This window comes from Salmo salar, chromosome ssa12 (genome assembly GCF_905237065.1).
Source record: "Salmo salar chromosome ssa12, Ssal_v3.1, whole genome shotgun sequence".
Taxonomy (NCBI): Eukaryota; Metazoa; Chordata; class Actinopteri; order Salmoniformes; family Salmonidae; genus Salmo; species Salmo salar.
Window position 1 is genome coordinate 64,873,611 of NC_059453.1, and position 21,256 is coordinate 64,894,866.

General features: G+C 43.3%; 1 protein-coding gene across 3 annotated transcripts; it reads left to right on the forward strand.

Moving 5' to 3' along the window:
* Nucleotides 1-4,141: 4,141 nt before the first annotated feature.
* Nucleotides 4,142-17,741, forward strand: LOC106565569 (RNA-binding protein 5). 3 transcript variants are annotated; one of them, XM_014132838.2, is made up of 25 exons: nucleotides 4,142-4,786; nucleotides 5,180-5,236; nucleotides 7,928-8,096; nucleotides 8,260-8,412; nucleotides 8,605-8,674; nucleotides 9,949-10,022; nucleotides 11,002-11,085; nucleotides 11,261-11,321; nucleotides 11,502-11,573; nucleotides 11,661-11,821; nucleotides 11,937-12,034; nucleotides 12,188-12,275; nucleotides 12,384-12,452; nucleotides 12,603-12,678; nucleotides 12,797-12,900; nucleotides 13,026-13,161; nucleotides 13,277-13,368; nucleotides 14,894-15,100; nucleotides 15,205-15,357; nucleotides 15,696-15,776; nucleotides 15,995-16,189; nucleotides 16,434-16,508; nucleotides 16,623-16,726; nucleotides 16,892-17,021; nucleotides 17,258-17,741. In XM_014132838.2, the coding sequence occupies exons 2-25, from the start codon at nucleotides 5,220-5,222 to the stop codon at nucleotides 17,381-17,383; spliced, it is 2,595 nt and encodes an 864-aa protein (XP_013988313.1). In that variant the 5' UTR covers nucleotides 4,142-4,786; nucleotides 5,180-5,219; the 3' UTR covers nucleotides 17,384-17,741. The 3 variants fall into 3 exon arrangements, with proteins under 3 accessions (XP_013988313.1, XP_013988314.1, XP_045547599.1); XM_014132839.2 differs by lacking the exons at nucleotides 4,142-4,786; nucleotides 5,180-5,236 and adding an exon at nucleotides 7,422-7,654; XM_045691643.1 differs by lacking the exons at nucleotides 4,142-4,786; nucleotides 5,180-5,236; nucleotides 7,928-8,096; nucleotides 9,949-10,022.
* The last annotated feature ends 3,515 nt before the right edge of the window (nucleotides 17,742-21,256 follow it).

The following is a 21,256-nucleotide window of genomic DNA, read 5'->3' on the forward strand; positions in this document are numbered from 1 at the left end:
TCCTAGAGCTGGCCACCCGGCCAAACTGAGCAATCAGGGGAGAAGGGCCTTGGTCAGGGAGGTGACCAAGAACCCGATGGTCACTCTGACAGCGCTCCAGAGTTCCTCTGTGGAGATGAGAGAACCTTCCAGAAGGACAACCATCTCTGCAGCACTCTACCAATCATGCCTTTATGGTAGAGTTGCCAGATGGAAGCCACTCCTCTGTAAAAAGGCACATGACAGCCCGCTTGGAGTTTGCCAAAAGGCACATAGAGAACTCTGACCATGAGAAACAAGATTCTCTTGTCTGATTAAACCAATATTGAACTCTGGCCAACTGTCATGTCTGGAGGAAACCTGGCATTATCCCTACGGTGAAGCATGGTGGTGGCAGCATCATGCTGTGGGGATGTTTTTCAGCAGCAGGGACTGGGAGACTAGTCAGGATCGAGGGAAAGATGAACGGCGCAAGGTACAGAGAGATCCTTGATGAAAACCTGCTTCAGAGCACTCAGGACTTCGGACTGGGGGCAAGTTTCACCTTCGAACAGGACAACGACCCTAAGGACACAGCCAAGTCAACACACGAGTGGCTTTGGGACAAGTCTGAATCTCCTTGAGTGGCCCAGCCAGAGCCCGGACTTGAACCCGATCAAACATCTCTGGAGACCTGAAAATAGCTGTGCAGCGACGCTCCCCATCCAATCTGACAGAGCTTGAGAGGATCTGCAGAGAAGAATGGGAGAAACTCCCCAAATACAGGTGTGCCAAGCTTGTAGCGTCATACCCAAGAAGACTCAAGGCTGTAATCGCTGCCAAATGTGCTTCAACAAAGTACTGAGTAAAGGGTAGATACTTATGCTAAATGTTGTATTTTTTATACATTTCAAAAACCTGTTTTTGCTTTGTCATTATGGGGGTGCGTGTGTGTAAAAATATATATTATTTTTTAAATCCATTTTAGAATAAGGCTGTAACAAAATGTGTAAAGGGGTCTGAATACTTCCTGAATGCACTACATCAGATAAGACAAGCTGACTATGGCCCCTAGGCAAATAAATACTATTGCAGCATAAACACTGGAGACTGGGACAGGGGGAGCGAGAGAATGTGGCCCCGTCCAACGCCCCCGGCGTGCAACAAGCCAGGGACTCAGCCCCCATAATAGTCAGTGGTATGGAATCCCAGTTGAGAGTGGGAATTAGGGAACTAGCATCCTGTCCAGGGGGTACAGGCTACTTGTACTTCAAGCTGCCTTATGTGACAGAAACATAAGATAGGATTCTGCCCATATGGGCCATTCATGGTCAGATAAGGATTATTTGTCCAATGCTTGGCTACGTAACGTTACTTACTTTAATTTACAAGACTGAAACCATGTCTGATTCTTCCACATAAAAGGGGAGCTCTGTAGGAGACAGCCCTGTAGCCATCTGTTTTCTTAAATATTGGGGAAACAAGGCGTCCTGCATCTTGTGGTTCTCTTCTGTTGTCCCTTTCTAACACATACCTCAAAGAGATAGAGAATGAAACTCATTTTATCCTCTATTACCCGTTATACGTTTGCTCTTATTCCAGAAAGCACACCAGATATACCCTGGCATAATGTGGCTGAGTGATGAGGAGAAATGTATTTTTTTTGTCCATTGTGTATTTCCATTTGCAGAAAATTTAGTTAAAGCCTGGAATAAAAAATTTACAAATATTTAGCTTCTCAGTGGTAAATTGCACGTGTGTACATAAACTCAGCAAAAAAAGAAACATCCTCTCACTGTCAACAGCGTTTATTTTCAGCAAACTTAACATCTGTAAATATTGTATGAACATAAGATTCAACAACTGAGACATAAACTGAACAAGTTCCACAGACATGTAACTAACAGAAGTGGAATAATGTGTCCCTGAACAAAGGGGGATCAACATCAAAAGTATCAGTTGGTATCTGGTGTGGCCACCAGCTGCATTAAGTACTGCAGTGCATCTCCCCCTCATGGACTGCACCAGATTTGCCAGTTCTTGCTGTGAGATGTTACCCCACTCTTCCACCAAGGCACCTACAAGTTCCCGGACATTTCTGGGGGAATGGCCCTAGCCCTCACCCTCCGATCCAACAGGTCCCAGACGTGCTCAATGGGATTGAGATCCGGGCTCTTCGCTGGCTATGGCAGAACATTGACATTCCTGTCTTACAGGAAATCACACACAGAATGAGCAGTATGGCTGGTGGCATTGTCATGCTGGAGGGTCATGTCAGGATGAACCTACAGGAAGGGTACCACATGTAACGCACAGCGTTGAGATTGCCTGCAATGACAACGAAGCTCTGTCCGATGATGCTGTGACACACCGCCACAGACCATGACGGACCCTCCACCTCCAAATCGATCCTGCTCCAGAGTACAGGCCTTGGCGTAACACTCATTCCTTCGACGACAAACACGAACCCGACCATCACGAACCCAACCATCACCCCTGGTGAGACAAAACTGTGACTCGTCAGTGAAGAGCACTTTTTGCCAGCCCTGTCTGGTCCAGCGATGGTGGGTTTGTGCCCATAGGCGACGTTATTACCTGTGATGTCTGGTGAGGACCTGCCTTACAACAAGCCTACAATCCCTCAGTCCAGCCTCTCTCAGCCTATTGCTTACAGTCTGAGCACTGATGGAGGGATTGTGTGTTCCTGGTGTAACTAGGGCAGTTGTTGCCATCCTGTACCTGTAACGCAGGTGTGATGTTCGGATGTACCGATCCTGTGCAGGTGTTGTTACACGTGGTCTGCCACTGCGAGGACGATCAGCTGTCTGTCCTGTCTCCCTGTAGCGCTGTCTTAAGCGTCTCACAGTACGGACATTGCTATTTATTTCCCTGGCCACATCTGCAGTCCTCATGCCTCCTTGCAGCATGCCTAAGGCACGTTCACACAGATGAGCAGGGACCCTGGGCATCTTTCTTTTGGTGTTTTTCAGTCAGTAGAAAGGCCTCTTTAGTGTCCAAAGTTTTCATAACTGTGACCTTAATTGCCTACCGTCTGTAAGCTGTTAGTGTCTTTACAACCGTTCCACAGGTGCATGTTCATTAATTGTTTATGGTTCAATGAACAAGCATGGGAAACAGCGTTTAAACCCTTTACAATGAAGATCTGTGAAGTTATTTGGATTTTTACAAATTATCTTTGAAAGACAGGGTCCTGAAAAATGGACGTTTCTTTTTTTGATGAGTTTAGATTGTGTATAGGCTTGTCTCCCTTATGAATCTTCTCTTTGTGCCAGACTGGGTTTTAATGCCTTCTGTTTCTCTTTTTCTGTATTTATTTTTCAGTATATGTTGTATGTATGTGTATATACACTGTATGTATATTATTTTACTGCTCCAGGGATATAATTATTGTTTTGATAACCTTATTTACTATTGTGTATTGATTTTTACCTTACATTTTTTCACTCTTTATGCGATGCACAATGCAGAGAATACCGTAAGAATAATTATAATTTAATTACTATTGTGAATTATTGTAACGTTTGTGTCAGTTAATCCCAAAAGGGATGGGTTGCCAATTGGCGATTTGACACGAAAATAACATTTCATTCACACAGTTCTCAAACTCTCACCTTCTCTTATCTCTCCCTTCCTGACAGGCATCCCCTCCTCCCAATATGAGTCAATCATAATCACCTTCATTGTGCATCGTTGTAAACATTAGCTTAATTACCGTTCGTGTTTCCCTTTTCTTATCACTCGCATGTGGGTGGATATAATTTGTGGAACGTTCCAACAGGAATACGTTCCAAAAACGTAGTAAAGTACAAGGTTGCCAACAAACAACGCATACAAAGTATCATGATCAATTCACCTAGTTAACTAGCTGCCGAATAGGGAACAACTCACCACGTAGCTTATTCTTAATGTTTGTCCATAGGCTACCAGAGTGAAGACAATTTTTTTCTGAATAAACGTGGTGAGTGACAAATTTAATGAAATGGCCCACTCCCTAACTTTGTATGCGTTGTTGTTGGCAATCTTGTTATTTACGAAGCTTCTGGAACAGATTCCTGTTGGAACGTTCCACAAATTATACCCACCCCTCGCATGTTTATCCTTGCCCTAGTGGCTGTATAAATACTTTTGATTTGACAGGCGTAGGGTTCCATCACAGGGAACATACTTGAGTTCCCAATGCGAGATTTGATAAATTAAACAAATGACACAAATTAGAATAGCAGTTAATCTCTTTTGCTATCTTGCCGGATAATCTAAAATCGATTAATAACACACGTATGTCTACTTAACTAACGTTAGCTAGCTATCTAACGCGTTAGTCAACGCAACGACGTTAGCTAGATAGTTTACTAATGACCTAGATAAATATCTCCTTGATTAAATTCGAACTCTTCATTCTGTCCAGACGCTTTATACTTTTTGTGAACAACAAACGTGTTCCTTTTCTCCTGTTTATAAATATGATACTATTCCTGATTTGAGTCAACTCTAGCTACATCCGCGCGAGTCGAGCAGACGGTATTATGACGTCACTTTGACAAATTCGATATCCCTTCTAGCCATGACCGAATTAACGTAGGTTAGGATAATTAGTTTAGATAAGGAAAAGGATTTTGACAAACTGTATCCCATCTAACCATTACCCATTCCTTTGGATTTACAACAGTAGCTAGCTAGCTAGCTAACGTTAGCTGTATGCTGGCAAAAAAACTAAAGAAGGAAGCGGTGGGAAATATATTGAGACATTTTTCTTTGTAATTTTATAAAACAGGCCACGAAAGCCAGGCCTTAATAATTTATTTAACTGGTAAGTATTCAACTTACTCTTTTTACATTGCTATCAACTGCTAGCAAATCTGTTCTAGCAAGATAATCCTTGACTGATCAAACCTCTCACCTAGCTAACGTTATTTTTAATCGGTGTACTTGGCAAAGACCTAGCTAGTTAAAATAGCAGTTAGTTAGACATTTTAATTTCAACAGCTAACTAGTTGAATAGCTAGCTATTCAACTAGCTAGGTAAATACTAGCCGAGACTTGTTTCGCTTGCTACATCATTAGCTAGCTAGATAGCCAAGTTAGCCAGCTAGTAGCTAACATTGTTTTTAAGCAGTAACGTTAGAAATAAATTAGTTTAACTATTTGTTGGCATTTCAACAAGTTTAGTAATTGATGCAACATTTATTTTGCATCCCTACAGTTAATTTGTAAGCCTGACTGTTGCTGTTCAGCAGTGAAACATGGGGGCTGACAAGAGGTGAGAATTTCTCCGACATTTATGCCTGACTCAGGAGTAAAGATTGCCAGAAGATACCGACCCTACCATTACGTTTGTTTACACTGAGCTGCACTGGGGTCGGAACGCAATCATAGTTACATTAAGGTACCATACACAGTGCGAGATATGGATCGGAAAACGTACCTCAATGCAGGGATGGGATATGCTACTGTACTCAATTGTACCTTTAGCCACACTGCTCCATTGAGAAGATTGAAATACTGCCAGTTTTAACCGTACAATTAGGAGTACTGTGGCATGTACCGTCCCAGCATTGAGGTACATTTTCCGACCCATATCTCACGCCGGCTCCATGTTTCTTAATGTAATTATAGCGCATGTTTACATGCACACAATGATGTGATTATTGTGGATAGTCAGGTTAATACACTGAACTGCAACATGTAAAGTGTTGGTTTCATGAGCAGAAATAAAAGATCCCATTAATCCTTTGCCAAGATTATCCATCCACCGGATGGTGGCATATCAAGTGTGGCATATCAAGAAGCTGATTAAACAACATGATCATTGCACAGGTGGGCCTTGTGCTGGGGACAATAAAAGGCCACTCTAAAATGTGCAGTTTTGTCACACAACACAATGCCACAGATATCTCAAGTTTTGAGGGAGCATGCAATTGGCATGCTGACTGCAGGAATTTCCACCAAAGCTGTTGTCAGAGAATTGAATGTTCATTTCTCTACCATAAGTCGCCTCCAACGTTGTTTTAGAGAATTTAGCAGTATGTCCAAGTGGCCTCACAACCGCAGACCACGTGTATGGCGTAGTGTGGGCGAGCGGTTTGCTGATGTCAACGTTGTTAACGGAGTGCCCCGTGGCGGTGGGGTTATGGTATGGGCAGGCATAGGCTACGGACAACAAACACAATTGCATTTTATCAATGACAATTTGAATGCACAGAAATACTGTGACGAGCTCCAGAGGCCCATTTTTTTTTTTTTGTAAGTTATCTTTGACCAACAGATGCATATCTCTATTCAGTCATGTGAAATTCATGGATTAGGACCTAATGAATTTATTTCAATTGACTGATTTCTTCATATGAACTGTAGCATGTTGCATTTATATTTTTGTTCAGTATATAATTTGCCATTTAAAACATTTACATGCAGTGCCAGAAGAACGATTTCCCTAATAATCCTGTTTACATGGACACATTGGAAATCAGGCTACTGATGGGACTTTTGATAAATGCAGAACATCCGCAAACAAAATAAATGTTCTTCCACGGTGACTGTTATTTTTGCACATACAATTTGATTCAGAGTTCGGACATATAAAGTTTGTATGTGTAAACTATATATAAGATGCATATTTAACTCGCGCATAAGAGGTAGGCTTGCACTACCCGGTGCTGGCACGTGCTTAGATCAAATACACCGCTCGAACGCCGATTTAAGCTGTTTACATTTCCTAATCATTTTAAAGATTGCTCAGAAAACCAGGTGTTTTAATCGGCGTATGCTTACTTCGATTATGATCTACGCCGATTTAAGATAAACAAAGTACGGTGTTTACATGACTAATGCCATACTCTGTAGTGTGCATGTAAACATGCGCTATGATTGTGTTCCGACTCTAGTGCAGCTCAGTGTAAACAAGTGTAACGGTAGGGTCGTTATCTTCTGGCAAAAGCAAAAGGTGTAGGAAAAGAAAAAGTTGATGTGTGGTAGCTACCCCCTGAATGTCTGGATGCAATGCACTCTTCTGACAAACATGGGATTTTCTAGGAATGCATTACCCCATTCATAGGTGCAAAGTACCTTTAGCGCCTATTGACAATAGTGTCTTCTGTCCGGGGGTGATTTGAATTCGATTAGTTCGCCTAATTTCAGTTTGTGACAAAACAAGAAATGTATAATAATTGTACAATCTAAACCGCTGTGAAATATCTTTTCAATAACCAAAAATATTGTATTTTCAGCTGGTGTACAAAACCGAAAATAAAAGATGCAAAAACTAAACATGAGAACCGGAAGCATAGAAATAGCGCGCACAGAACATATCTATCGCTTCTTAGACTTGGTTTCAATGAGAATGACATATCTATAACTCATTGTGAATTTGGTCGGGTCGCCCAAAATGTTACATATTGCAGCTTTAAGAGGCCTGACGCTAGTTCTGTCCATTAAAACGCATCGCTATGGTTTTGGAAACATAAGGAAAGTATCTTTCTTATCAGCAAGAAATCAAAGGTTAAATTGCCACACACATTTTATAGGGTTAGGGTTCCCACACGGCCAGATTTCCATGTTACAGGGCTTGTAAACAGACGGAAGACAGAGGCGTACCTGTGCTAATTAGCTATCTGCGTCTACGAACACCTGTGTTGTCACTGGAAAAATAGTGTCTGCAATTGTATCAAAAGAGTGAACAGTAAGTGTATATTTAGCATTTGTCAAATTATTTTGATACGATATGAAAGTACAGGGCTTTATGTTGCTAGAACCGTACCGCAATTGAGAATCGATTAACGTTTAGTTGGAGTATTTGGCTGTTTTGGCTTCCAGAGCCACCTCTAAACAGAACATGTAAGGTCCTTGGACTATAAGGAGTAACGTTTGGCTCCTTTAGTCCATTATTGAGCTAGGAATGTATTAGCTGAATATGTCATGTGAATAATGTTACCTTGTGTGTTTATGTTCTGAGGTTTGGCCGAAGTGAGCGTAGTGGAAGGTATGCGTCAGACCGGGGGCGAGATGATCCAGAGTGGCATGAAAGACGGGACAGAGAGCCGGATAGGGATTATGACCAGCGCTGGAGTGACGAGAGACACACTGACCGTTTTGATGAGCGCAGAGACCGAGACGGCCCTGAGGTGAGACTCGAGGAATCAAGTTACGGTCATGGGGATCTCATTGACCTTGAGCATGCATTCATCAAAAACATTTTCTGTACTGGGCTGTTTGCCATGAAAAGCTGTTGTTCTCTGATGTAATGTTGCTTGCCCTCTTCAGTTGACAACTGTGTTCTTCTTGCAGAGAAGGCGAAAGCGCCACAACAGTGACAGGTCTGAAGATGGCTATCAGTCTGATGGCGATTATCAAGAGCAGGATTATAAGATGGAGCTGGGGCAGGAGGAGAGCAAGACCATCATGCTCCGGGGCCTGTCCCTCTACGTCACAGAGGAAGCTGTAGGTCCTCTTTATTCCTAACCACATGTTAATATAACTACTGATAATACATGCTTCACAGAGCTGCCGTATAGAGGCTAGCATGCCATATGCAGTATTGATGTGTATAATAGGAAACATACATTGTGGATTGTGACCTCTCTTGAATATAGTGAACCGTGGCCCGCTGAATGTTCCCCTCCTGTGTTTCAGATCCAGGCTGCTCTTGAGCAGCTGCAGGGACCCCAGCCTGTGGACATCCGGCTGATGAAGAAGAGGACAGGTGAGAGTTGTTGTCTGGAGCCTCAGGTTGATTCGGCTCCACACACACTACCACCCCACACACGCCACCTTGCCTCCAATATCAATCATATTTGCCATAGCAAAGGAACCTTCACCACACCTACACCAGTGGATCTTTTGTTTTGAAGATTGTTTTTATTTGTAGATGAGATTGAGACCATAAGGGTATCCTTCGAAGCAAGCTAGATCTACTCAGGGTTTTTATAAAGCTGACCAGCTTCAGTTTGCTTCACATTCAAGCTCAGTCTTCGCCCGTACTACAACAGTGGATATTGCTTGTCCGTCTGACGCTAACTCTAGCAGGCTTGTGACTGTGTGCAAGTCGCACATGGCTACAAACTTTTCATTGAGACAATGCTGAAACATCAATCCATGGGTGAGTCAGTGCCACATTTTCATTTGTGCCAAACTCAAAATGAAAGAAAAGTTATCTTGCAAATTCAGCAGGCTATGGTGTGAAATCTACTTTTAGAAGTGCCATCTTTATTTTATTACTTATCATTAATGCTGTCTTTGGTGTGCTTATCAATGCACAAGCACCCTTTTTCCTCACTCATATCGATATTTTTTATGTATAAAGTCATACAAATGTTTTACATTGCGTGAAGTTTAAAATGCATTCTGTCATAAAAAAATGTGTAATGTGATATTTTAACACCAAAGAAATTTGATTAATAAAATATTGACTCCGTCGTCTTCCTAATGAAGGGGATGATGAAGCAATCTTTGCAAGAGGGAATGTGATTTCACTGGTCATCAACTCTCTGCTCTGTCATTTCATTCAGGGTAAGTGGAGTTAGCCCTGAGTTAGCCTCCCCCGGAGCAGGTTAGTTCTGAAGGATTCGTTGCCATAGTAATTTACCTGGCTAAAAGGTGAGCCATTTTCGTGTGACTGGTTATCCCAAGTTGAACTCCGAGTTGACCAAAGTTACCTCACTAACTCCTCAAATGTGCTTCGTAGGATACCCCTTTGGTAAGTGGGTGTACTTGTCTCTGTTTTTTTAGTTTTTTTTTAAACACTTCACATTTTATCGTATCATCTTTGCGTGGCAATCATTCAAGTGCGATCCAAGCACTGTCATCTGAAGGCTTTCATGCTATGGCAAAGGTTACCCCTCCCCTACCCTCTTCAAAATACATCTCCAACTGTTTCACTTGTAATGGGTTGTGAAGCAGACTGTGACAGAGTTTGAATGTTGTGCCAAAGCACTCTGACTAACACAACTCCCGTCTATATTTGAATGCTGTCTCTAGGTATAAGCAGAGGTTTCGCCTTCGTGGAGTTTTATCACTTGCAAGATGCTACCCGATGGATGGAGACCAATCAGGTTGCTTCAACAATCGCCAAGTCTAGATTTTGTCTTGGAGATCAAAGCCCAAAATAACAAACAGATGTCTTGAGAGACTGACCTTTGAGAAATTTGCTGTATAAGTGACCATTTGCTGAGAGCTGAGGGTCCTACATAGACAAAGGACAGCACCAACGCTTTTGCTATATGAATCTGATTTCTTTCTTTAAGTTGTCTTTATAATATCATGAACTAGATGGATTATTCTAACAGAAATTCTAGTTTAAACAGGTTAGACAGAAAAAAATAGTCTTTACAATAATTCCTGTACAATAAACATTTGCAAGAATAGCATTGGACCCTCTGAAGCTCACCATACAAAGTGTCAACTTATACATTTTTAACATTTGGAATGAAGACTGGATTTAAGCAATCAAAAGAGGAGGTAGCTCATTTTGTGTGTGCTGTTGTGTAGCTAAATAAGTGTATATTTTAAGAAAATAAGGATTTTACTTTGAGAGTTTAGGCGCTCTTTGGTTCTGGGTGTCTCACATAGCCATGTTTTGATATGGCTGCCCCCAGGGCAGGGTTCCACATAGCACACTTTGCTCCAGCTCAGTCTCTTGGCCCATTACACATCCTCCACCTTTCAAACCGAAGACGAGGGAATGGGCCAAGGACGGGCTGGTAGCACTCCGGTCCGACACACTGCTAGAATCCTACCCAGCACATGCACTCCCCTTTCTCTCTCTCTCTCTCTCTCTCTCTCTCTCTCTCTCTCTCTCTGTGTCTCTCTCTCTCTCTCTCTCTGTGTCTCTCTCTCTCTGTGTCTCTGTGTCTCTGTCTGATCTACTCACCCCTGTGTTCTCTGAGGGGTTGTACCTAAGCGAGTGTGACCCTAGCAACTCTCCCTTCCCGGCTGTGCTCGCTTATGGGGTGTGATAGTATGATAATCTCACCTGACTGTGTGGCTAGGAGTTGAGGAAGCAAAAATAACTAGTGGCTTTTGATCTTACAGAATAAGCTGATGATCCAGGGAAAGTGTGTGGCTATGCACTACAGCAACCGGAGACACACATTTGAAAACTGGCTCTGCAATGCTGTAAGTATCCCCTCTTCTCCACCTCCATGTTTTCTACTCCACAGACCAAATCCCTTCTCTGTTTTGTGTTGCCAAATGGTTTCACTCATAGTTTCCATCAATGTTTCTAGATACACTATTTTGTCGTTAAAGTTTATTTCAACTGAGTGAAAACAATGTAACCGGTTGCTTGCAGTGCGGTCTGTACAATTTCCGGAAGAGGCTGAGGTGCTTCAGATGTGGAGCAGTCAAAGTAGGTAGGTAGCCCTGTGTTCATACTTGCATCCCCAATGTGGATGGCTCAGCTAAAGAGACCAGTGATTATCAAGTATCACATTCCAGACCCTTGATGTGAAAGTCCAGTGGCCAGTCCCAGGTGATATCATAGTTGCTGGGTGGGCTTTGATAGAACTACTTTGCTATTGTGTTTTAAACAGAGGGGTCAGAGTCTGCTGGCCCCAGTGACCGGAACTTAGAGCCTAAGCAAGCTGGAGACTACTGTGGCGACAGTGAGTACCATCTTCTGACCATTCTGTGTGCCTTTGTGTGTGGCTATTGATAGGAAGAGTAGGAACATTCTCTTATTTTCTTGACAGCGATCATCTTGAGAAACATCGCTCCCCTCTCCACCGTTGAGGCCATCATGACGACCCTGGCTCCCTACGCCATCCTGTCCCCGGGCAACATCCGTCTGATCAAGGACAAACAGACAGGACAGAACAGAGGCTTCGCCTTTGTACAGCTCTCCTCTCCACTGGTATGCGTGTTGTCATCAGAATAATGCACATTGTCATTGTAATATGATTGGCTAAGTTAGGTCTCATGTTGACAGTATGTCTGCAATCCTTATTTTTATTCTTATTCCTGTGTAGGAGGCTTCCCAGCTCCTGACAATCCTCCAGGGCCTGCAGCCCCCTCTGAAGCTGGATGGGAAGACTATTGGGGTGGATTATGCGAAGAGTGCCAGGAAGTGAGTCATGACTCTGTCTCCCTTTACCAAACAATACGCCACATACTCACTCCGTACACAGCTATAGGGAAGCACCATAGGAATAAGAGGATTAAATATACATCCTCCCACACACCAAAATCCAGATCTCATCTCTTTGTGTTTCCCCGACAGAGACCTGCTGATGCCAGATGGGAACAGAGTCAGTGCCTTCTCCGTTGCCAGCACAGCCATTGCTGCTGCTCAGTGGTCCTCCAGCCAGGTATCACTATGACTACTCCCTCTGCACCTCATGTCACCTTATCTAAATCATGTAGTTGTGGTCCCACCACTCTATGTTCTTATGCCTTGGTCTCTTTCCGTCTTTCAGCCAAAGCAGGCCCTGGGTGCTACCACAGACTATGGTTCCCTGCAGGAGGGCTGTGCACCGCACACACAGGTCAGTACTCTTTGGAGGCCAACTCAACTCATCGTTCCACACCAAGTGGGGGATGCTCTTTAAACCTGAAGCTGTGCATCAGGGACAGATAGTCAGTCAATTTAACTTTAAAGATAGTTTTAAGCAACATGTATAATATTTGTCTTTCAGTATGGGCAGGATTATCTGTCGTGGCCTCAGCAGCCTGCTGTGTTGGATCCTGCTCCTGGAGACGGAATATTAGGAGGTGAGAATCCAAATAGACCGACGTCTACTTCACAGTGCATCTTAACACTACAACTAGTGACTCAGACTGTCTGGTTTATATTATGGCTTTAATCATGGTTTGTGTATTTTAATGGCAGCTGCACCAGGAGTGAAGGCCCTGGTCCCTACAGCAGCAGGTGTGGTTGTTTCCCTGACCACACAGGTCTACCAACATCACCTCCTCAGCCAGCCTACCATACAGGTAGCGCTTAAGGGCTCACATCAACATTCATGATGCTTGTTACACACATGCTGCTCAATCGGGTGTTGTCAATACGGATGAGTGCAGCAGTTGCACATGTGGTGCTGTTGTTTTCCCACCCACAGGCGCACCAACTAGTTGGGCAGATTGATGTGGCACCACAGGCTACCAGTTCCAGAGTTGCCACCTCTTCACTGAGAACAGCAGCAGCCGCTTTGGCAGCCTCCCCTGGAGCTGTCACTTTCTCTGACAGCACATCTGGTAAGTTGGGACTCCATATTGGATTTCCATTCTTTATTTAGTTTGAACGTCATTGCTATACATTGAATACCTGAAGGTCATTCAATACAATGTATCTGCTGTTGCTTTTAACCAGTTGTTCCTGACACCTCTGCTTACCAATATGATGAGTCATCTGGGTACTACTACGATCCACAGACTGGTCTGTACTATGACCCTAACAGCCAGGTATGTATAGCGCCTTCAGAAAGTATTCATATCTCTTGACTTATTCCACATTTTGTGTTACGGCCTGAATTCAAAATGGATAAAAAAAATTACAAATTCTCAACCATCAACAGACAATACCCCATAATGACCCAAGTGCAAAACAACATGATTTTAGAAAGGTTTGCAAATGTATTGAAAATTAAATACAGAAAGCATTTACACCCTGAGGCAATACATGTTAGAATCACCTTTGGCAGCGATTACAGCTGAGTCTTTCTGGGTGAGTCTCTATAAGCTTTCCACATCTGGATTTGCACATTATTATTTTTACAATTCTTCAAGCTTTGTCAAGTTGGTTGTTGATCATTGCTAGACAGCCATTTCAAGTCTTGCTAAAGATTTTCAAGACGATTTTAAGTCAAAACTGTAACTAGGCTACTCAGGAACATTCAATGTTGCCTTGGTAAGCAACTCCAGTGTAGATTTGGCCTTGTGTTTTAGTTTATTGTCCTGCTGAAAGGTGAATTCATCTCCCAGTGTCTGTTGGAAAGCAGACTGAACCAGGGTTTTCCTCTAGGATTTTGCTTGTTCTTAGCTCTGTTCCGTTTCTTTTTATCCCCCCAAAAAACTCCCTAGTCCTTGCAGATGACAAGCATACCCATAACATGATGCAGCCACTACCATGCTTGAAAATATGACGGGTGGTACTCAGTGATGTGCTGTGTTGGATTTTACCCAAACATAACGCTTTGTATTTTTTGCAGTTTTACTTGAGTACCTTATCACAGCCATTTAACTCTAACTGTTTTAAAGTCACCATTGGCCTCATGGTGAAATCCCTGGGATGGTTTCTTTCCTCTCGGGCAACTGACTTAAGAAGGACATCTGTATCTTTGTAGTGATGGGTGTATTTATAGTGTAATAAAAAAATATAATTATAGTGTAATTAAATTATTGTGAATAATTTCACCATGCTCGAAAGGACATTCAATCTGCTTTTTTAAATGTTTAGCCATCTACCAATAGGTGCCCTTTGCGAGGCATTGGAAAACCTTCTGGTCTTTGTGGTTGAATCTGTTTGAAATTCACTGCTCAACTGAGGGACTTTACAGATAATTGTATGTGTGGGGTACAGAGATGAGGTAGTCATTCAAAAATCATGTTAAACGCTATTATTGCAAACAGAGTGAGTCCATGCAACTTATTTTGTGACTTGTTAAGTACATTTTTACTCCTGAAGGTTTGCCATAACAAAGGGGTTGGATACTTATTGACTGAAGACATATCAGCTTTTCATTTTTTTAGATTTTGTAAACATTTCTGAAAACTTAATTCCACTTTGACATTATGGGGTATTGTGTGTAGGTCAGTGACACGAAATCTAAATTTAATCCAATTAATATTCAGGCTGTAACACAACAAAATGTGGAAAAAGTCAAGACTAACTATTCTTTCACCCCTATAGACTTCCCCTCTATCAGAGAATTGATCATGATTAATGTGTCAATATTATTATACATGATGTATTTCTATCTCTGTGTAGTACTACTTCAACTCCCAGACCCAGCAGTACCTGTACTGGGACAGTGAGACACAGACCTACATCCCTGCAGCAGCAGCAGAAACAACAGCAGTAGAAACAACAGCAGCAGACTCCAGCTCCGAACAGGCTTCCGCCTCCTCAGCAGCCTCGTCCAGCACAGAGTCCAAGGAGAAGAAGGACAAGCCCAAAAGCAAGTCTGCCCAGCAGGTAACAGGCAGACAAGCACCTCTTGCAAGCATGGGGAAGTCCCATACTGAAGCACTAGTGCATATAGTGAGATATGTTAGTAACTCTGTTGTCTCCCATTTCAGATAGCCAAAGACATGGAGCGATGGGCCAAGAGCCTAAACAAGCAGAAGGAGAGCATCAAGAGCAGCTTGCAGGGCCTGGGGCAGGGCAGGGATGAGGACCGGAGAGAGGCTGCCGCTGCAGATGCAGGCTTCTCTACCCTCTTTGAGAAAAAGGTACTCATGATTATAACCCTCTGTTGAGTCAATATACTGTAGCTGGCTCTTAAATCATGTCACAGCAGTGGTACTGGGATACCTATCTCAATTAAAGGATGATGAACTGTTTGGTGTCATGTCAATGGGTGGCAGGTAGTCTAGCGGTTAGAGTGTAAGGCCAGTAACCCGAAAGGTCGCTGGTTCGAATCCCTGAGCCGACAAGGTGAAAAATCTATCAGTGCCCTTGAGCAAGGAACTTAACCCTAATTGCTCCTGTAAGTCACTCTGAATAAGAGAGTCTGCTAAATGACTAAAATGTAAATGGAAGTGTCTGATTTAGTGTTTTGCTCCTTCAGCATGGTGCAGGGTTTGAGACCCAGCCGTTGGTGATGAATGAGCTGCTGAAGAATGGAGAACCGGAAACCCCAGTAGCCAAGGTAAGGATGTAGCTGAGATAGCACTGTGAAACACTACTGTTAGACTACAGAGAAAGACAATAGTAGCTTGGATTATTAGTGGTTTTGGGCCATCTGGTGGTGAGATGTGGAGTAACTTTGTATCTATGCCAATTGGAAAGCCCGTTCCTCACTTCTCCAGTGGCTTGTCGGGCATGGTTCTCACTGCAAAGTAAAAGGTTTGTGTGTGTGTGCTGCAGAGTGGCCTGGTGGCAGCCTACATTGGTGGGGACAGTGACTCAGAGGACGCAGCCAACCCAGAGAGTGGAGGTGGGGGTGATGAGGGGTCAGACAAGCTGACAGACTGGAAGAAGATGGCCTGCTTGCTCTGTCTCAGGCAGTTCCCCGGCAGAGACGCCCTGCTGCGCCACCAGCAGCTCTCAGACCTGCACAAGGTAAGATGGCAAGGAGCAGAATGGCACTTTAATCTCTGAGTCTGGGTGGAGGGAAATATTTTGGGTTATTTTTGGCCCTGCCATCTGCTGACGGTGTGCAGTTGCTTTTAGCAATCGCAAGGTGAGAACGCACATTCTTTTGAACTGTCATGCCAAGACTCGTTGTGCCATTTAAATGTGTGAATTGCATAGTTCCCGGGGAGTATTAATCCCTTTTTTTTTTTTTGTTGCTTTATTGTTTTAGCAAAACTTGGAAATTCACAGAAGATCCAAACTATCTGAGGCCCAGCTGGAAGAGTTGGAGAGAAAAGAGATGGAGGTAGGCTTTACTCTTTTAAGATTTTTGCCATTCACAGGAACATTTTTAGAAAGCCGAGATCTTCAATGACGCCAATGATTATAATTTGTGTTATGTTGACGTGATTCTGTGTAGCTGAAGTACAGAGACAGAGCTGCTGAAAGAAGGGATAAGTATGGTGTTCCCGAACCACCAGCACCCAAGAAGAAGAAATTCTATCAGCCTCCTGCCCCCACAGTGTAAGGGCTTCAACCAATCCTATCTCAAAAGCAGGGGGTCTCACTTTACGAGAATGTTATTGTCCAACTACATCCTTGATCAATTCAAGTAACCAGAAATAAATGAATTGCATTTTATTAATACCGTTTGATTAATTCACCTCTCATCAACCACCTGACACACAGGAACTACGAGCAGCCCACCAAAGACGGTCTGACCAGTGACAACATTGGGAACAAGATGCTGCAGGCCATGGGCTGGCAGGAGGGCAAGGGCCTGGGCCGCAACCAGCAGGGCATCACTGCACCTATCTCTGTGAGTTATGCAGCCAAAATGAGAAATTAGAGGCCTTTTTCATCTGCAGTGAGTTAGTGCAGAGTGCTTAAATGGCCTGTAGTTTCTTGTCACTAGGCTATTTCCTGACCGATCAGGTTGGTGCATGGCAGTGTGTTGAGTTTGTATATGTGTGGCCAATTAGCAGGTGTACCTAAGGGGGTACCTGAGCCCAATCTGTCTGTTTTGATAAGCGTCTTCTTGCCCTCTCCCCACAGGCCTCATTACGAACCAAGGGCACAGGCCTGGGCATCAAGGGAAGCAACTACGAACTCTCCGCATCAGACACCTACAAGGACGCCGTGCGCAAAGCCATGTTTGCACGCTTCACTGAGATTGAGTGAACAAATAATACAGCCATCCACTCCATCCTCATTCCCTGTTACCTGCCTATTATCCTCACCACTGTGAAAATGACAAGAACAAGAGGAACAATGTGTTATTTATGATCTCTGTGGCCTTGTACAACAGCTATAAATAATGAAGATATTGGGCATTTCACAGGCCAAGCTAGTTCTTCTATTTAATGTATTTTTTTATTTAGTAAAAAAAGCTTTCTTTATTGCCTTTTTCTTCCATATAAAATGCTGTCAATAGCATTGTGTACAGTTTGTAATTTTGTATGGAATACAAATGTGGCTGTGCTAAGCTACTCTGTGGTTGTTTCTGAGAGAGATCAGAATTAAACTTGACTTTTGTGTTTACGTGCCTCCATCTGTTTTTTCAAATTTTAGAATACTTTTTTTTAATTACATGTACGAGGATTCACAGAATCAGATCATGTGCTTCAAGGTACAGTATTGTTGCCATAGTCTTAATCCTTTGCATATGTGCTGAAGTTTTCAATTGTTCATTCAGTTTAGCGATGAAGGCACTATGATTTGATGAGGAAGTTTTTGTTTTTAGGAGTACTGTGATGAGAGCTGCCCCTCCCCACAGCCTGTCTGACTCACTGGACATTGCTGAACTGCTCCTCCTGGGACAGTTCGCTGGATCCTTGAACCCCAATGTTACCCTTCACTACTACTTCTCACCTCGCCTGCCTTGAGTGTATCCACCAGAACAGGTATGATTCCACCATCCGCTCTATTTGGTTTTGACAAATAGAGCGGATGGTCTAACGTTTTGACTAAAGGTAAACTATTGCAAGGAATGTTTGATATTACTGTAACCTGTTTAGAGTTAGATGTATCTGATTTTGTGGTTTTGGACTACTAGATATAGAGGTTCCATTGAACAGAGGTGTGGAATGCACATGATTATGAAGTCTTATGGAGAGTAGTGGAAGAGCAACGCTGGTCCTTAAGTATACAATTTAGCCCTTTTTCCAACAGGCTCCTGATGTCAGAGGAGACAGATGTTCTATATATACGTATGTATGTGATCTCACCTGGCTTCCTCTTGATAAATGAACAGTATTCTATCCAAATTAAATTGATCAAAGTCTCAGACTTATTTGTGTTATGCACCAGGATGATAATGGATTTAACCATCACAGAGTGTAATGAGGTTATGTCATTAGATGAATAGCCAAAGTGGCAGGAATGTGTGGTGAATCCAATCGAGCCTCCTGTCCTGTCAACTTAAGCCAAGTCATGAGACCTTAATGACGGCTAACTTGGTTTAGAAGACAAGGCCTGTGATGTGATTGTTGTCTGTTTTGCATCAAGCTATCCCTTGATTTGGTCTTTGAGTTGGTGATCTAAGGGAGTTTCAGAGGACTTATGGTTGACTTTATTCACAGGTTGTCCTGTTATTACTTTGATCCATATGGGTCTGAGCTGGACGCAATGCTGGAAAGAGGAATTCAAGGAGGAGCTTTCCCTGACCAAACTCCACCTTTCGCTCTCTAGATCGGAGCTCCTGCTGCAGCCACAGGTATTTATGGATAGACAGACAGATGTCAGTCATGCTGATCTACTGAGACTAATTTTCACTGACACGGAACCACCACGCTCCTCTTTCGGTAGGCTTGGGGATTCTGAGCTTGTCCAAGGGCAACAGGTGTAGTCTTTGTATTTCAAATTAGACTACTGACTCTGTCCTCTTGTCCCTCTCTCCCAAAGTGAGGTCTGTTGGGGTCTGTTTGCTATACAGGGTCTTCATGTTGCTCTACACCCTGATTTGGTGTATGTACTCTGGCCTGCTGTTCTCCAATCCCAAGTGGCTTATCTTCTTCAGCCACCTGACCTACTGCCTGATGGTCATCTACCACCTGGTTGCTTCCTGTAACCTGGCCTGTGCCACAATCTTAGTTAGGTGCCACTGCAGTGCCAAAGAAAGACCTGCTCTGGAGGTAGGACGCTCACAAACAGAAATGTGATGATACTAAGATGGCTGCCAATGCTGCTTTTTGTTTTAAGTTAAAGTTGAATTTCCTGATTGAATTGGTCTTTATCGAAACCAATGAACTGACTGATATCTGCTCTTCATTCATTAGGGGACCAAACCAGAGAGCGTGGAATCGGAACAGAGCCCTTGGGTCCTTTCCCCCTCCCCTCTCTCCTCTTCATCTCCCCGAGACTGCAGTGGTTCCTCCACAGCCTGATGTGTGCCTTCTGCCTCGCTGTGTCCTTCCTCTACTGGAGCCTTGACTACCCCATGGAGCACCACCCTCTGTCCCCATTCAACCTCAACATGCACGTGGGAAATTCTGCCCAGGGCCTGCTGGACCTTCTCCTATCATCAACACCCATCCACCTGGCCCACTACCTCTATCAGCTCGTCATTGGCTGCCTTTACATCCTGTTTGCTGTGGTCTACTGGCTGACAGGCCAAACCAACCTCAGTGGGAAGCCCTACATCTACAAGGTACTGGACTTTGGAGGGTGCCCCTTGGTGGCCACTCTGTGTGTGCTTTGCTTTGTTCTGGTCTGCTTTCCTCTCTGTCACTTCCTGGTGTGGAATGTGCAACTGCTGAGGAGGCAGCTGGCGGGCAGGGTAAGGGGAGAGAGGCTGGGGCTGTGCAGAGAGGCTTGGTGGTGGGGGGAGTGGGCGGCCCGGTGCTGGTCTCCCTCATGGACCCGTCCTCCTCAGTGTTAACCCCCAGGAGGAGGGGAGAGGTCCGCGGCGATGGGGCCACTCAGTCCCTGCTCTCATCCACCACCAGTAATTTCTACAGTGCTGTCACTGTCTACCTCTGAGGTGCAGTCTGAACTAACATAGAGCTTGATGCCTTGTTGTTTTACATGTTCTGCATAATGTCATCCATCTGTGTTGTCCGGTCCCTGTCAGGCCAAACAATACAATGCTTAACAGATCTTCTCTTCACTTTGTAGTGTGTGGTGTTATAGTTGCCTGATGCAAGAGGTAATGTCACAGTGGCCAAACTATGTTAATCTTTGTATCACCAGGGGGCAGTAACAGTATTAGTTGCTTTGATCACCGTGTTCAGCCTTGGTCATTTCACAGAGTAGGATCAATAAATTAGCCAGCTTACATGATTAACACTGAGATTCTAGAGTAGGCTAAAGTTGGGAGCAGAATACACAGACCACTGTTGTCCTGTCCATCCTCACACAAAGCAAATAACACATCTGCACATGAAGTCCAAAATATGAATGAGGCTGATGTGAGCAGACTGGCGTGCCAATAAGAGCAATGAAGAAAATATATGGTAATTTGACATTAAGAAAATTGTGCGACTTGCTCTACCTGTTTAAAATAATTGTTGTGGTAGTTGAAGAAGTAAAAAAATGTTTTTTACTTAAACAAAACAAACAAAGCAGTTAAAATATAGTGAAAGTTAAATGTAGAGTAGTAAAATAATTGGTCTGATTACTTTGATATACTACTATATCAACTTTATTACTTTGGATAGAGGGGGAAGTTAGATCACACATTTCATCAGAAATAACTACACTCGGACTACTACACTTTTATACACTCAACTACTAAAATACCACCGTTTCTGACAACGTAATAATAGAGCACAGAAGACAATGAGGCATTGTTGAAGTTTTAAACAAGTAAAATACTAGATTTTTTACAACTTATTTAGATGACAGCGCGATCAGTGGGAAGAGGGCCGGAAAGGGGGAACCCCTTCCCTCAGAACACCTCTGCCTCCAGGGGGGATACTCAAGTTAACTGAGCATAGCATACAAAGGGTCTTTTTTTTTTTTTTTAAATGTAATTTCTCAGTTTCTCCAGGTTTTTGTTTTTTCCATTTTTTTTTCAGGTTTTCTCTCTCAAAATCACACTTTTAATAGAAAAAC

What these genes read in the sequence shown, in the direction of transcription:
- LOC106565569 (XM_014132838.2), top strand. An exon ending in AAAACTGGCTCTGCAATGCT is followed by an intron (nt 11,086 to 11,260) that starts GTAAGTATCCCC and finishes GGTTGCTTGCAG; the next exon opens with TGCGGTCTGTACAATTTCCG. An exon ending in ACTATGACCCTAACAGCCAG is followed by an intron (nt 13,369 to 14,893) that starts GTATGTATAGCG and finishes ATCTCTGTGTAG; the next exon opens with TACTACTTCAACTCCCAGAC.